General features: G+C 44.5%; 1 protein-coding gene across 1 annotated transcript in view; it reads right to left on the bottom strand.

The window, feature by feature from the left end:
• Nucleotides 1-13,928, bottom strand: part of LOC120050971 (cyclin-dependent kinase 8-like) — a 29,245-nt gene extending 15,317 nt beyond the window's left edge. The window contains exons 1-7 of the mRNA XM_038997524.1: nt 13,523-13,928; nt 2,992-3,067; nt 2,802-2,912; nt 2,375-2,515; nt 1,638-1,695; nt 1,299-1,430; nt 894-1,037 (exon numbers count right to left, since the gene is read on the bottom strand). Of these exons, the coding sequence (XP_038853452.1) occupies nt 894-1,037; nt 1,299-1,430; nt 1,638-1,695; nt 2,375-2,515; nt 2,802-2,912; nt 2,992-3,067; nt 13,523-13,650 (790 nt within the window). The 5' untranslated portion in view covers nt 13,651-13,928. The remainder of the gene's footprint in view (nt 1-893; nt 1,038-1,298; nt 1,431-1,637; nt 1,696-2,374; nt 2,516-2,801; nt 2,913-2,991; nt 3,068-13,522) is intronic.

The raw sequence follows: 13,928 nt of genomic DNA, 5'->3' as shown, positions 1-13,928 counted from the left end.
AGGGTTTAATTACACTCGTCATTCAGTATTCTCTTTATATCACCGTTATCCAGGCAGGTTCAGATTACACATGGGCTCTCCAATGTTTGACCAAGGTTAACAATTTCACACATACAAGCGCCCATTTCAATGCACATAGCCGTGTCCTGATGAGTTATGGGAGTATCCAGCCCTCGTGGGGGGAAACCCCCCCTATATCCAGCCCTCGTGGGGGAAACCCCCTCTATATCCGGCCCTCGTGGGGGAACCCCCTCTATATCCGGCCCTCGTGGGGGAAACCCCCTCTATATCCGGCCCTCGTGGGGGAACCCCCTCTATATCCGGCCCTCGTGGGGGAACCCCCTCTATATCCAGCCCTCGTGGGGGAACCCCCTCTATATCCAGCCCTCGTGGGGGAACCCCCTCTATATCCAGCCCTCGTGGGGGAACCCCCTCTATATCCAGCCCTCGTGGGGGAACCCCCTCTATATCCAGCCCTCGTGGGGGAACCCCCTCTATATCCAGCCCTCGTGGGGGAACCCCCTCTATATCCAGCCCTCGTGGGGAACCCCCTCTATATCCAGCCCTCGTGGGGAACCCCCTCTATATCCAGCCCTCGTGGGGAACCCCCTCTATATCCAGCCCTCGTGGGGAACCCCCTCTATATCCAGCCCTCGTGGGGAACCCCCTCTATATCAGCCCTCGTGGGGAACCCCCTCTATATCCAGCCCTCGTGGGGAACCCCCTCTATATCCAGCCCTCGTGGGGAACCCCCTCTATATCTCGGATTTGATACCAGCATCCTCCTGGTTGCCATTTTACTTCCCAACATATTTTTGTCAAACTCTGGATTCGAACTGGCAACCCTCCAACCGCTAGGCTACCTGCCGCCATGCCCAGCCCAGCTCTCTCACCAGCGGGGAAGCCCATGACGTTGAAGATTCGGTCCAGCTGGTCATGGTGGTAGGGGTTACTGGTCTTGATGTCCTCTTGGCGACAGTGGAAGATGGGCTCAGATGTCAACAGCTCGGCAAAGATGCAGCCAATAGCCCAGATGTCTGACAGATGCACATGCAAGATTAGAGATGTCACACTGGGATTGGAGCACACGCCCAGTCAGACACCCTCTTGAACATGCTTGCACACACACACACACACACACACACACACACACACACACACACACACACACACACACACACACACACCACAGAATTTGTCCTAGGATGGTGGAAGGATAGCTCAGAACTTCCTCTCTTTGGTGCACAGGGCAACAAAAAAAACACCACCCACCCACCCACCCCCGTGGCCGTTCTCACCGATGGCTTTGGTGTAGTGCCTGGCACCTAGGAGTAGCTCTGGTGCCCTGTACCAGAAGGTGACCACCACAGGGTCCAGATCTGCTAACGGCTTCAGTGGTGAGTTAAAGAGGCGGGCAAAGCCCATGTCCGCTGTAGGGAAACACACAAATCAATAAATAATAATGAAGTATAATGTTCAAATAATGTGTAATGAGAAGTGAATTAACTATATCCATTATATGTACTGACATAAAGCCTTATAACCTATATGTACTGACATAAAGCCTTATAACCTATATGTACTGACTAAACCTTATGAAAAGGGTGCTGAAAACACACAATGAGATTTCGTCGTACCGATCTTTACTCGACCCCTCTCTGGCCCCTCCCCCATCACTAGGATGTTGGCAGGTTTCTGAGGAAAAACAGATTACAGTTAAAACGGCATTCAGCAGTTGAAAGAATAACAAAGTGTCCTGCCCGCCACTGTTTCACATGGGGCCGGAGAAATTTAACAACTCTCAAGTTAATAGACAGCGCTATGGATGCAAGGAATGACCATCCATGAAATCAACATTTTTATTTAACCATGCTTTGCAGCTATACAGTGTTTGCGTACGTTTACTTTGTTTACAAACATCGGAGTAAAACATGCTTATATTTTGGGTTCTGATGGGGTACGACACTTGAACTAAGCTCATGAGGCATTTATTAGTTAAATTCTTCAAGAATCCATGGATACATACATTTAATTTATAAGTCCAAAATTGATGTAGCTACTGCAGATTGCCCCTTCAATGTAATCCAAATATTTACTTCCATTATCATAATACCCACAGTGATAACACATTAACAGAAAGGAATTAAAGATGAATTTGGCACCATAATGCTGAATCACATGTGAATGGTTCAGGAAGTGTCAATGCTGCCCTCTGGTGGAGGAACAGTGAACATAACATCCAGGAGAGCAGCAGAACAGGACTCTCTTCTGATCTCTCCTCCCCTCTACCCCTTCCTCCCACCCTCCCTACATCTCTGTGTAGGACCCAGTTGGTGTGCAGGAAATGGATGCTCGCTCTCCTTCGGTCTCTCACCAGGTCTCTGTGTAGGACCCAGTTGGCGTGAAGGTAATGGATGCCGTCCAGGATCTGGTAGAGCAGGGACTTGACCATTCCCCTGGGCAGCTGCAGGGGCTTCTTATTGGCCTTGGACGCTCTGTGGAACTTTATGATGTGCTGTGGATACAGGGGGCATTGTTAGTGTGTGTGTGTGTGTGTGTGTGTGTGTATATATATTACTTTCCTTGTGGGAATCGTAAATCCCCACAAGGATAGTAAAACAAGGAAAATTCTCCCTCGTGGAGACATTTTCCAGGTCCCCACAAGGACAAAGACTAATTTAGGCTTAGGGGTGAGGTTTAGGTTTACAATTAGAATTAAAGTTAGGGAAAATAGGATAGTGAATGGAAATCAAATGTAGGTCCCCACAAGGATAGTGAAACATACAGGACGTGTGTATTACCCAGAGGTCATGCTCGGCGTAGTCGAAGAGCAGCCAGACTTTGCGGTCTGCGTGTGACAGGAACACCTTCTGCAGTGAGATCACATTAGGATGCTTCAGCTCCCGCAGTAACTAGAAGAAACATTCATACATTATGAGATGTCTCACAGACCCAGGTTAAGCCTGCTCTTGAGCTAAACACAACACTTACTGCAATCTCTCTGCAGGCAGACATGGAGATGCCAGTGCCTTCAATCTGCTTGAGGGCGTAGTCCTTATCATCCTTCCTGCAGACAGAGAAGATACAGCATCATCCCCAGTTCACCACAGTTCCCATGGGGCCTTGCTACACAGAGATAATGGAGGCTGGCTGGCAGCTGGTGGAACAGGAGTGGGAAAGGGGGATACCTAGTCAGTTGTACAACTGAATGCATTCAATGTGTCTTACTCATTTAACCCCTCTGAGGTGCGGGGGGCTGCCATAATTGACATCCACGTCGTCGGCACCCGGGGAACAGTGGGTTAACGGTCTTGCTCAGGGGCAGAATGAAAGATTTTTACCTTGTCAGCTCGGGGATTCGATCCAGCAACCTTTTGGTTACTAGCGCTCTAACCACTAGACCACCTGCCTGGCCGTGAGAAGAGGGAAACATGCTTCAATTACCTCCCGATTTAAGTAAAATAGTTATTGGTCGTGTACATATATTTTGCAGATGTTATCAGGTTTCTAGCTCCAACACTGCAGTAATACATATCAATACACACAAATCCACTAAATAAAATGAAAGGAATTAAGAAATATCAGAACAAACAATGACAGAATCCGTATATGATGTACAGTGCATTCAGAAAGTATTCAGATATCTTGACTTTTTCCACATTTTGTTACGTTACAGCCTTATTCTAAAATTGATTAAATAGTTTTTTCCCCCCTCATCAATCTACACACAGTACCCTTCAATAACAAAACAGGTTTTCAGACATTTTTGCAAATATATTAAAAATAAAAAAACAAAAAAATCTGATTTACATAAGTATTCAGACCATTTACTCAGTACATTGTTGAAGCACCTTAGGCAGTGATTACAGCCTCGAGTCTTCTTCGGTATGACGCTATAAGCTTGGCACACCTGTATTTGGAGAGTTTCAAGCTCTGTCAGGTTGGATGGGGAGTGTCGCTGCACAGATATTTTCAGGTCTCTCCAGAGATGTTCGACCGGGTTCAAGTACGGGCTCTGGCTGGACCACTCAAGAACATTCAGAGACTTGTCCTGAAGCCACTCCTGCGTTGTCTTGGCTGTGCGCTTACGGTCGTTGTCCCGTTGGAAGGTGAACCTTCGCCCCAGTCTGAGGTCCTGAGCGCTCTGCAGCAGGTTTTCATCAAGGATCTCTCTGTACTTTGCTCCGTTCATCTTTCCCTCGATCCTGACTAGTCTCCCAGTCCCTTCCGCTGAAAAACATCCCCACAGCATGATGCTGCCACCACCATTTTTGTTTTTGTATTTCACCTTTATTGAACCAGGTAGGCCAGTTGAGAACAAGTTCTCATTTACAACTGCGACCTGGTCAAGATAAAGCAAAGCAGTGCGACAAAAAAACAACAGAGTTACACATGGGATAAACAAAAGTACAGTCAATAACACAATAGAAAAATCTATATACAGTGTGTGCAAATGGAGTAAGGAGGTAAGGCAATAAATAGGCCATAGTAGCAAAGTAATTACAATTGAGCAAATTAACACTGGAGTGATAGATGTGCAGATGATGTGCAAATAGAAATACTGGTGTGCAAAATAGCAAAAAAGTAAATAAAAACAATATGGCGATGAGGTAGGCAGTTGGATGGGCTATTTACAGATGGGCTATGTACAGCTGCAGCGATCAGTAAGCTGCTCAGATAGCTGATACTTAAAGTTATTGAGGGAGATAAGTCTCAAACTTCAGCAATTTTTGCAATTCGTTCCAGTCATTGGCAGCAGAGAACTGGAAGGAAATGCGGCCAAAAGAGGTGTTGGCTTTGGGGATGACCTGCTGGAGCGCGTGCTACGGGTGAGTGTTGTTATGGTGACCAGTGAGCTGAGATAAGGCGGAGCTTTACCTAGCAAAGACTTATAGATGACCTGGAGCCAGTGGGTCAGTTTTACGAGGGTATGTTTGGCAGCGTGAGTGAAGGAGGCTTTGTTGCAATATAGGAAGCCAATTCTAGATTTCATTTTGTACTGGATATGCTTAATATGAGTCTGGAAGGAGAGTTTACAGTCTAACCAGACACCTAGGTATTTGTAGTTTTCCACATTTTCTAAGTCAGAACCGTCCGGAGTAGTGATGCCAGTCGTGCGGGCGGCAATTGGTTGAAGAGCATGCATTTATTTTACTAGCGTTTAAGAGCAGTTGGAGACCACGGAAGGAGTGTTGTATGGCAATGAAGCTTGTTTGGAGGTTTGTTAACACAGTGTCCAAAGAAGGGCCAGATGTATATAGAACGGTGTTGTCTGAGTAGAGGTGGATCAAGGAATCACCCACAGCAAGAGCCACATCATTGATATATACAGAGAAAAGAGTTGGCCCGAGAATTGAACCCTGTGGTACACCCATAGAGACTGCCAGAGGTCCGGAAAACAGGCCCTTCAATTTGACACACTGAACTCTGAGAAGTAGTTGTTGAACCAGGCTGTTTTTTTATTTATTCTTTTTTACCTTTATTTATCCAGGTTTTTCCCTCATTGAGATAATATCTCTTTTCCAAGAGAGACCTGGTCCAATAGCAGCAGGGGGAACAACATTTCAGACAAAACAACTTACATACACTAACACAACATTAAACAAAACTATAAACAAACACACACACATACAGTACAACAATTACATATTACATTAAAAACACAAACATCTTGACTAAAAACAGCTGGCCTAAAAACAATTACACTCTTCTATGATATATACATCGATCAAGTGTTTAACTTCTTATGGCTGCAATCCCGTTAACGGGATGATATGACAACAGCCAGTGAAAGTGCAGGGCGCCAAATTCAAACAACAGAAATCTCATAATTAAAATTCCTCAAACATACATGTATCTTATACCATTTTAAAGCTAATATTGTTGTTAATCCCACCAAAGTGTCCGATTTCAAATAGGCTTTTCAGCGAAAGCACCACAAACGATTATGTTAGGTCACCGCAAAAATCACAGAAAAACACAGCTATTTTTCCAGCCAAAGACAGGAGTCACAAAAAGCAGAAAGAGATAAAATGAATCACTAACCTTTGATGATCTTCATCAGATGACACTCATAGGACTTCATGTTACACAATACATATATGTTTTGTTCGATTAAGTTCATATTTATATCCAAAAACCTCCGTTTACATTGACGCCATGTTCAGAAATGCCTCCAAAATATCCAGAGAAATTGCAGAGAGCCACGTCAAATAACATAAATACTCATCATAAACTTTGATGAAAGATACATGTTTTACATAGAATTAAAGATACACTTGTTCTTAATGCAACCGCTGTGTCAGATTTCAAAAATCTTTACGGCAAAAGCACAATATTCAATAATCTGAGAACAGCGTTCAGCCACAAAAGGAAGCCATACAGTTACCCGCCAAATTGTGCAGTCAACAAAACTCATAAAAAGCATTATAAATCTTCACTTACCTTTGCTGATCTTCGTTGGAATGCACTCCCAGGACTCCCACTTCCACAAGAAATGTTCGTTTTGTTTGGTAATGTCCATCATTTATGTCCAAGTAGCTACTTTTGTTAGCGCGTTTAGTACACATATCCAAAAGCTCGTGCAGGTGCAGGCGAACGTCGGACGAAAACTTCAAAAAGTTATTTTACAGGTCGAATAAACTTGTCAAACTAAGTGTTGAATCAATCTTTAGGATGTTGTTATCATAAATATTCAATAACGTTCCAACCGGAGAATTCCTTTGTGTCTATAAAAGTAATGGAACGCAAGTCGATATCATGTGGAATGCGCGTGACCAGGACCTGGCACTCTGCCAGACCACTGACTCAAACAGCACCCATCCGGCTCAACATCACAGTAGAAGCTTCATTCAACGTTCTACAGACTGTTGACATCTAGTGGAAGGCGTAGGAAGTGCAAACAGATCCATATCCTACAGTGTTTTCAATAGGCGATGAGTTAAAAAAATAAAAAAATCGACCAACCTCAGATTTCTCACTTCCTGGATGGATTTCTTCTCAGGTTTTTGCCTGCCATATGAGTTCTGTTATACTCACAGACATAATTCAAACCGTTTTAGAAACTTCCGAGTGTTTTCTATCCAATACTACTAATACTATGCATATATTAGCAACTATGGAGCAGGCCGTTTACTCTGGGCACCTCTGTGCACCTTTCATCCAAGCTACTTAATACTGCCCCTGCAGCCATAAGAATTTAAACTCCATCAACGAAACTAGATCATCACATTTTAAAATGTTCAGGAGAGAATTCCAGGACCACGGTGCTAAGTAACTAAAACTATTTCTACCATGACCTGTTCTAATTTTTGGTACTGTTAGAAGCAAATCAGAATGGGACTGTAATTGATATTTATTTACTGACCTGACTAAAAAAAGAACAGAGATAAAATGGCATTTTACCCAATATGGCCTTATAAATCAGTGTATACCAGTGTTTAAGCCTACGCAAGGTCAATGACGACCAGCCAACAGCGCTGTAGAGATCACAATGATGTGTTAGACGTTTCTGACTTGTAATGAACCTGAGGGCTGCATGATACACTGAATCAAGTGCTCTCAGGGTAGTGGCTGAGGCCTGCATATATATAACATCACTAAAATCTTTTTATCCGATTTGTACGAGTCCAGGTTTTGCAGCTCTTTCAGAACATCTGCTATCTGGATTTGGGTGAAGGAGAAGCTGGGGAGGTTTGGGCAGGTAGCTGCGGGGGGTGCGGAGCTGTTGGCCGGGGTTGGGGTAGCCAGGAGGAAAGCATGGCCAGCCGTAGAGAAATGCTTATTGAAATTCTCGATTATCGTGGATTTATCGGTGGTGACAGTGTTTCCTAGCCTCTGCAGTGGACAGCTGGGAGGAGGTGCTCTTCTTCTCCATGGACTTTGTGTCCCAGAACGTTTTGAAGTTAGGGCTACAGGATGTAAATTTCTGGTTGAAAAAGCTATCCTTCGCATTCCTAACTGACTGTGTATATTGGTTCCTAACTTCCCTGAAAAGTTGCATATCGCGGGGACTATTCGATGCTAGTGCAGTACGCCACAGGATGATGTTTTTGTGCTGGTCGAGGGCAGTCAGGTCTGGAGTGAAGCAAGGGCTATATCTGTTCTTAGTTATACATTTTTTGAAAGGGGCGTGCTTATTTAAGATGGTGAGGAAATTACTTTTAAAAAACAACCATGCTTCACCGTAAGGATGGTGCCAGGTTTCCTCCAGATGTGACACTTGCATTCAGGCCGAAGAGTTCAATCTTGGTTTCATCAGACCAGTGTAGCTTGTTTCTCATGGTCTGAGAATCCTTTAGGTGCCTTTTGGCAAACTCCAAACGGGTTGCCATGTGCCTTTTACTGAGGAATGGTTTCCGTCTGGCCACTCTACCATAAAGGCCTGATTGGTGGAGTGCTGCAGAGATTGTTGTCCTTCTGGAAGGTTCTCCCATCTCCACAGAGGAACTCTAGAGCTCTGTCAGAGTGACCATCGGGTTTCTTGGTCACTTCCTGACCAAGACCCTTCTCCCCGATTGCTCAGTTTGGCCGGGTGGGCAATTGTAGTTAGAGTCTTGGTGATTCCAAACTTCCTCCATTTAAAAATGATGGAGCCACTGTGTTCTTGGGGACCTTCAATGCTGCAGACATTTTTAGGCACCCTTCCCCAGATCTGTGCCTCGACACAATCCTGTCTCGAAGCTCTACGGACAATTCCTTCAACCTCATGGGTTGGTTTTTGCTCTGAAATGCACTGCCAACTGTGGGACCTTGTATAGACAGGTGTGTGCCTTTCAAAATCATGTTCAATCAATTGAATTTACAACAAGTCGGAAGTTTAAACTCAGTTTTCACAATTCCTGATCTTTAATCCTAGTAAAAATTCCCTGTCAAATGTTTCGGGTAGCCTTCCACAAGCTTCCCACATCAAGTTGGGTGAATTTTGGCCCATTCCTCCTGACAGAGCCGGTGTAACTGAGTCAAGTTTGTAGGCCTCCTTGCTCGTACACGCTTTGCTTGGGGTCATTGTCCATTTGGAAGATCCATTTGTGACCAAGTTTTAACTTCCTGACTGATGTCTTGAGATGTTGCTTCAATATATCCACAATTTCCCTTTCTTATGATGCCATCTATTTTGTGAAGTGCACCAGTCCCTCCTGCAGCAAAGCACCCCCACAACAGGATGCTGCCACACCCGTGCTTCACGGTTGGGATGGTGTTCTTCGGCTTGCAAGCCCCCCCCCTTTTCCTCCAAACATAATGATGGTCATTATGGCCAAACAGTTCTATTTTTGTTTCATCAGACCAGAGGACATTTCTCCAAAAAGTACATTCTTTGTCCCCATGTGCAGTTGCAATCCGTAGTCTGGCTTTTTATTGTGGTTTTGGAGCAGTGGTTTCTTCCTTGCTGAGCGGCCTTTCAGGTTATGTCGACATAGGACTCGTTTTACTGTGGATATAGATACTTTTGTACCTGTTTCCTCCAGCATCTTACAATGTCCTTTGCTGTTGTTCTGGGATTGATTTGCACTTCTTGCACCAAAGTACGTTCATCTCTAGGAGACAGAACGCGTCTCCTTCCTGAGCGGTGTGATGGCTGCGTGGTCCCATGGTGTTTATACTTGCGTACTATTGTTTGTACAGATGAACGTGGTACCTTCAGGCGTTTGGAAATTGCTCTCAAGGATGAACCAGACTTGTGGAGGTCTACAATTTTTTTCTGAGGTCTTGGCTGATTTCTTTTGACTTTCCCATGATGTCAAGCAAAGAGGCACTGAGTTTGAATGTAGGCCTTGAAATATATCCACAAGTACACCTCCAATTGACTCAAATGATGTCAATTAGCCTATCAGATGCTTCTAAAACCATGACATAATTTTCTGGAATTTTCCAAGCTGTTTAAAAGGCACAGTCAACTTAGTGCATGTGAACTTCTGACCCACTGGAATTGTGATAGTGAAATAAACTGTCTGTAAACAATTGATGGAAAAATGACTTGTGTCGTGCACAAAGTAGATGTCCTTACCGACTTGCCAAAACTATAGTTTGTTAACAAGACATTTGTGGAGTGGTTGAAAAATGAGTTTTAATGACTCCAGCCTAAGTGTATGTAAACTTCCGACTTCAACTGTATGTAAATAAGGTATCTGTTTTTTATTTGTAATAAAATTGCAAACATTTCTAAAAACCTGCTTTTGCTTTGTCATTAAGGGGCATTGGGTGTCAATTGATGAGGAACATTTTTAATTTAAGGCTGTAACGTAGCAAAATTTGGAAAAAGGGAAGGGTTCTGAATACTTTCCAAATGCACTGTATTTGATGGTGTGTAGACAGTATGGACAGTACATTAAAAGAAAAGGTGTGTGCAGCAGTAGTTATATAGGATGAGCCTTGACTAGAATACAATATATACACATATGAAGTGGGTAAAACAGTATGTAAATATTGACCAGTGTTCAAAGAATATGTACATAGGGCAGCAGTCTCTAATGTGCAGGGTAGAGTACTGGGTGGTAGCCGGCTAGTGGTGACCATTTAACAGTCTGATGGCCTGGAGAAAGATGTTTTTCAGTCTCTCGGTTTCAGCTTTGATGCACCTGTACTGTCTATGCCTTCTAGGTGGTAGCAGAGTGAACAGAGTGGTTCGGGTGGCTGAGGTCCTTGTTGGCCTTCCTTTGACACCGGATGCTGTAGATGTCCTGGAGGGCAGGCAGTGCGCCCCCGGTTATGAATTGGGCTGATCGCACCACCCTCTGGAGAGCCCTGTGGTTACAGACGTTGCAATTGCTGTACCAGGCAGTGATACAGCCTGACAGGATCCTCTCAATGGTGCATCTGTGGAAGTTTGTGAGGGTTTTAGGGGCCAAGCCAAATTTCTTCAGCCTCCTGAGGTTGAAGAGGCGCTGTTGCCACCATTTCAGGTTGGCAGTGATGTGCACGCTGAGGAACTTACATTTACATTTAAGTCATTTAGCAGACGCTCTTATCCAGAGCGACTTACAAATTGGAAAGTTCATACATATTCATCCTGGTCCCCCCGTGGGAATTGAACCCTGGTCCCCCCTTGGGAATTGAACCCACAACCCTGGCGTTGCAAGCGCCATGCTCTACCAACTGAGCCACACAGGAACTTGAAGCGTTTCACACTTTCCACTATGATCTTGTGGATGTGGACGTCCTGTATCTGCGGTCTCTAGAAGTCCACAATCCGCTCCTTCGTTTTGTTGACGTTGAGGGAGAGGTTATTTTCCTAGCACCACTCCGCCAGGGCCCTCAGGGCTCTTGTCATTGGTAATCAGGCCTACCACTGTTGTGTCATCTGCAAACTTGATGATTGAGTTGGAGACATGCTTGGCCACACAGTCATTGGTGAACAGGGAGTACAGGAGAGGGCTGAGCACGCACCCTTTTGAGGATCAGTGTGGCGGAGGTGTTGTTGCCTACCGTTACCACCTGGAGGTGGACCATCAGGAAGTACAGGACCCAGTTGCACAGGGTGGGGTTCAGCCCCAGGGCCCTGAGGTTAGTGATGAGCTTGGAGGGTACTATGGTGTTAAAGGCTGAGCTGTAGTTGATTAACAGCAGTCTTACATAGGTATTCCACTTGTCCAGATGGGATAGGGCAGTGTGCAGTGCGATGAGTCATCCGTGGACCTGTTGGGGCGGTATACAAATTGTACTGGGTCTAGGGTTTTGGCTAAAAGGTGATATGAACCTTAACTAGCCTCTCAAAGCACTTCATGATGACAGAGGTGAGTGCTACAGGCCGATAGTCATTTAGTTCAGTTACCTTCGCTTTCTTTGGCACAGGAACAATGGTGGACATCTTGAAGCAAGTGGGGACAACAGACTGGGATAGGGAGCGATTGAAAATGTCCGTAAACACTCCAGTCTGCACATGCTCTGAGGACACGGCTTAGGATATTGCATGGGCCGGCAACCTTGCGAGGGTTAACACGCTTAAATGTCTTACTCACTTTGGCTACGGAGAACGAGAGGTCACGCAGTAGTTCTTTTTCCAATGGTCAAATTAACTCACAGATTGGTCTTGGGTACTGTATAAAAACCTACAACTACTACCAGGGTGACCCTTCTCATATGTATGCTTTCACTTTTCAGAATTAGAAGTGTGTGGGCACAGGATGAATATTGTAAATAGATATCTGCCACGTGGGATTACAACTCAACAAGCATTAAATATCAGCCAACTGTCACAGGAGACAGTGCCACCAATCAATCACCAACATAAAAGCATAATTATCATAGCCTACATTTTTTTTTCTCTTTAAAAGCACATAGCTCTGTATAAAACGGTAGGTAAAAACGTTGTATTTGGTCATATGTGGAAATGTGCCTTACCGTCTTTTGAATTTTGTGTAACTTCTAGTCAAGGAAGCATAATGCTAAATATATTGGCACACTCCACCTACCAAGACCATTGCCAAATATGGTGCGCTGTCACCTACTTTTTATAGGAAGCCTTGAGGCTGTACCACCCAGCACATCTAGAAGGGAGTGGATTTCATACCTAACCCCTCCCTTGAGATGATGTTTCCTTAGTTATAGTGAAACATGTCGATATGGTCATCATTTTGACAGTCGATTTCAATGGTAGTTGAACTGCTAAGGGCCAAAAGAGCTAGATTTACAACTAAAAGAGCGAAATAACACTTTTGCATCAAACTGTCAAAATGAAAACCATATCGACGTGTTTCACTATAACTAAGCAAAAAACATCTGGTTTTCCATTAAACATTATTCCCCCCATAACATTTTTACTCTTTAACGCTCCATATTAACTCATCCTCCACGTTTACTGGATTGGTTAAACAGTGCAGAAGAGAACCTCCCCTGACAGTTGTTTTTCTTGTCAAGTCCAGTATTTTGGGGATCTCGTTTCAGGCGTTTCTTTTACGCCTGCTACGTAGGTTAGCCTCTGGTTTGCTTGGCTGCGTCAGTGATAGGCTGGCCTACTTCACTACGTTGTTGATATTGCTGCGAAAAATGTAAAAATCTGATCATGTAAAAATGACAGCATAATCTGATACCGAAATACATCCTCAGAATTCGGTTTAGAGCAAAACCTGTTACCTGGCTGCAATACCCCGACGTGAGCTGTTGTTACAACACCCCCGGTTATGTTCTGTTTCATCTGTGAGCGAAGGCGCCCTTATAAAAACTGCTTGATTGAACTGCAATCAACGATGTCAAGTGTAGCGGATGGATTTTGCGCACACACTACACCGTTAGCACGGGGATAGGCCACTGATGACAGTGGTCAAATCGAGGCAGTAAATTTTGTCATGGAGCTCGAGCCCCCGTTCTCCAGATGAGATGAAGTCTCCGGAGTGTATTCAGTGGGTTCTTCAATCTACTAGTGATTTTCATCGCACTACGAGTTACAAATAGGTTTATTGATGCAAATAGCATTCGGAGATGGGGCCTTGAAAACAGGGGCAATTAACGAAGACAACGGAGTTATTTTATTTGGAGACTGGCGGACCTGAAGGCCTTCTTACTGGCTATATCAATATAAACTTACCCATCTTTTCGCTTTGCTTTATATACATGGCCGTAGGTGCCTCTTCCCACTTTGCATCCCTCATATTCAAACAGGTCCTCTACACGTTCTCTCTCCCCGGTCAGCATCACTTTGAAATCATAGTCCATCTTCTCTGTTGTTTTGGTCAATTATCTTCTGCTTCCTTTTAAAGCGCCGCTTAGAAGGCAACTTACTTTACAACCCGGGTTAGAATTTTTAGTTGCCTTCCCTCGCGTCGCTCTCTCCTCAGCCCTGTTTCCACATCTAACCGCTCGGTTTATGTGTACCAGAGAAGATGCAGGATTCTTATCGGGGACGAGGGGCCAGGTATGGGAACGATTACTAACCCTTCTCTGTACTCTCTTGCTACTGCGTTTCTCCAACCGGTATCTCACTGGGGAGAACA

The sequence above is a fragment of the Salvelinus namaycush genome, chromosome 7 (assembly GCF_016432855.1).
Source record: "Salvelinus namaycush isolate Seneca chromosome 7, SaNama_1.0, whole genome shotgun sequence".
Lineage (NCBI taxonomy): Eukaryota > Metazoa > Chordata > Actinopteri > Salmoniformes > Salmonidae > Salvelinus > Salvelinus namaycush.
Note: the sequence above shows the minus strand (reverse complement) of the source record. Positions and strands in the feature narration are given on the sequence as shown.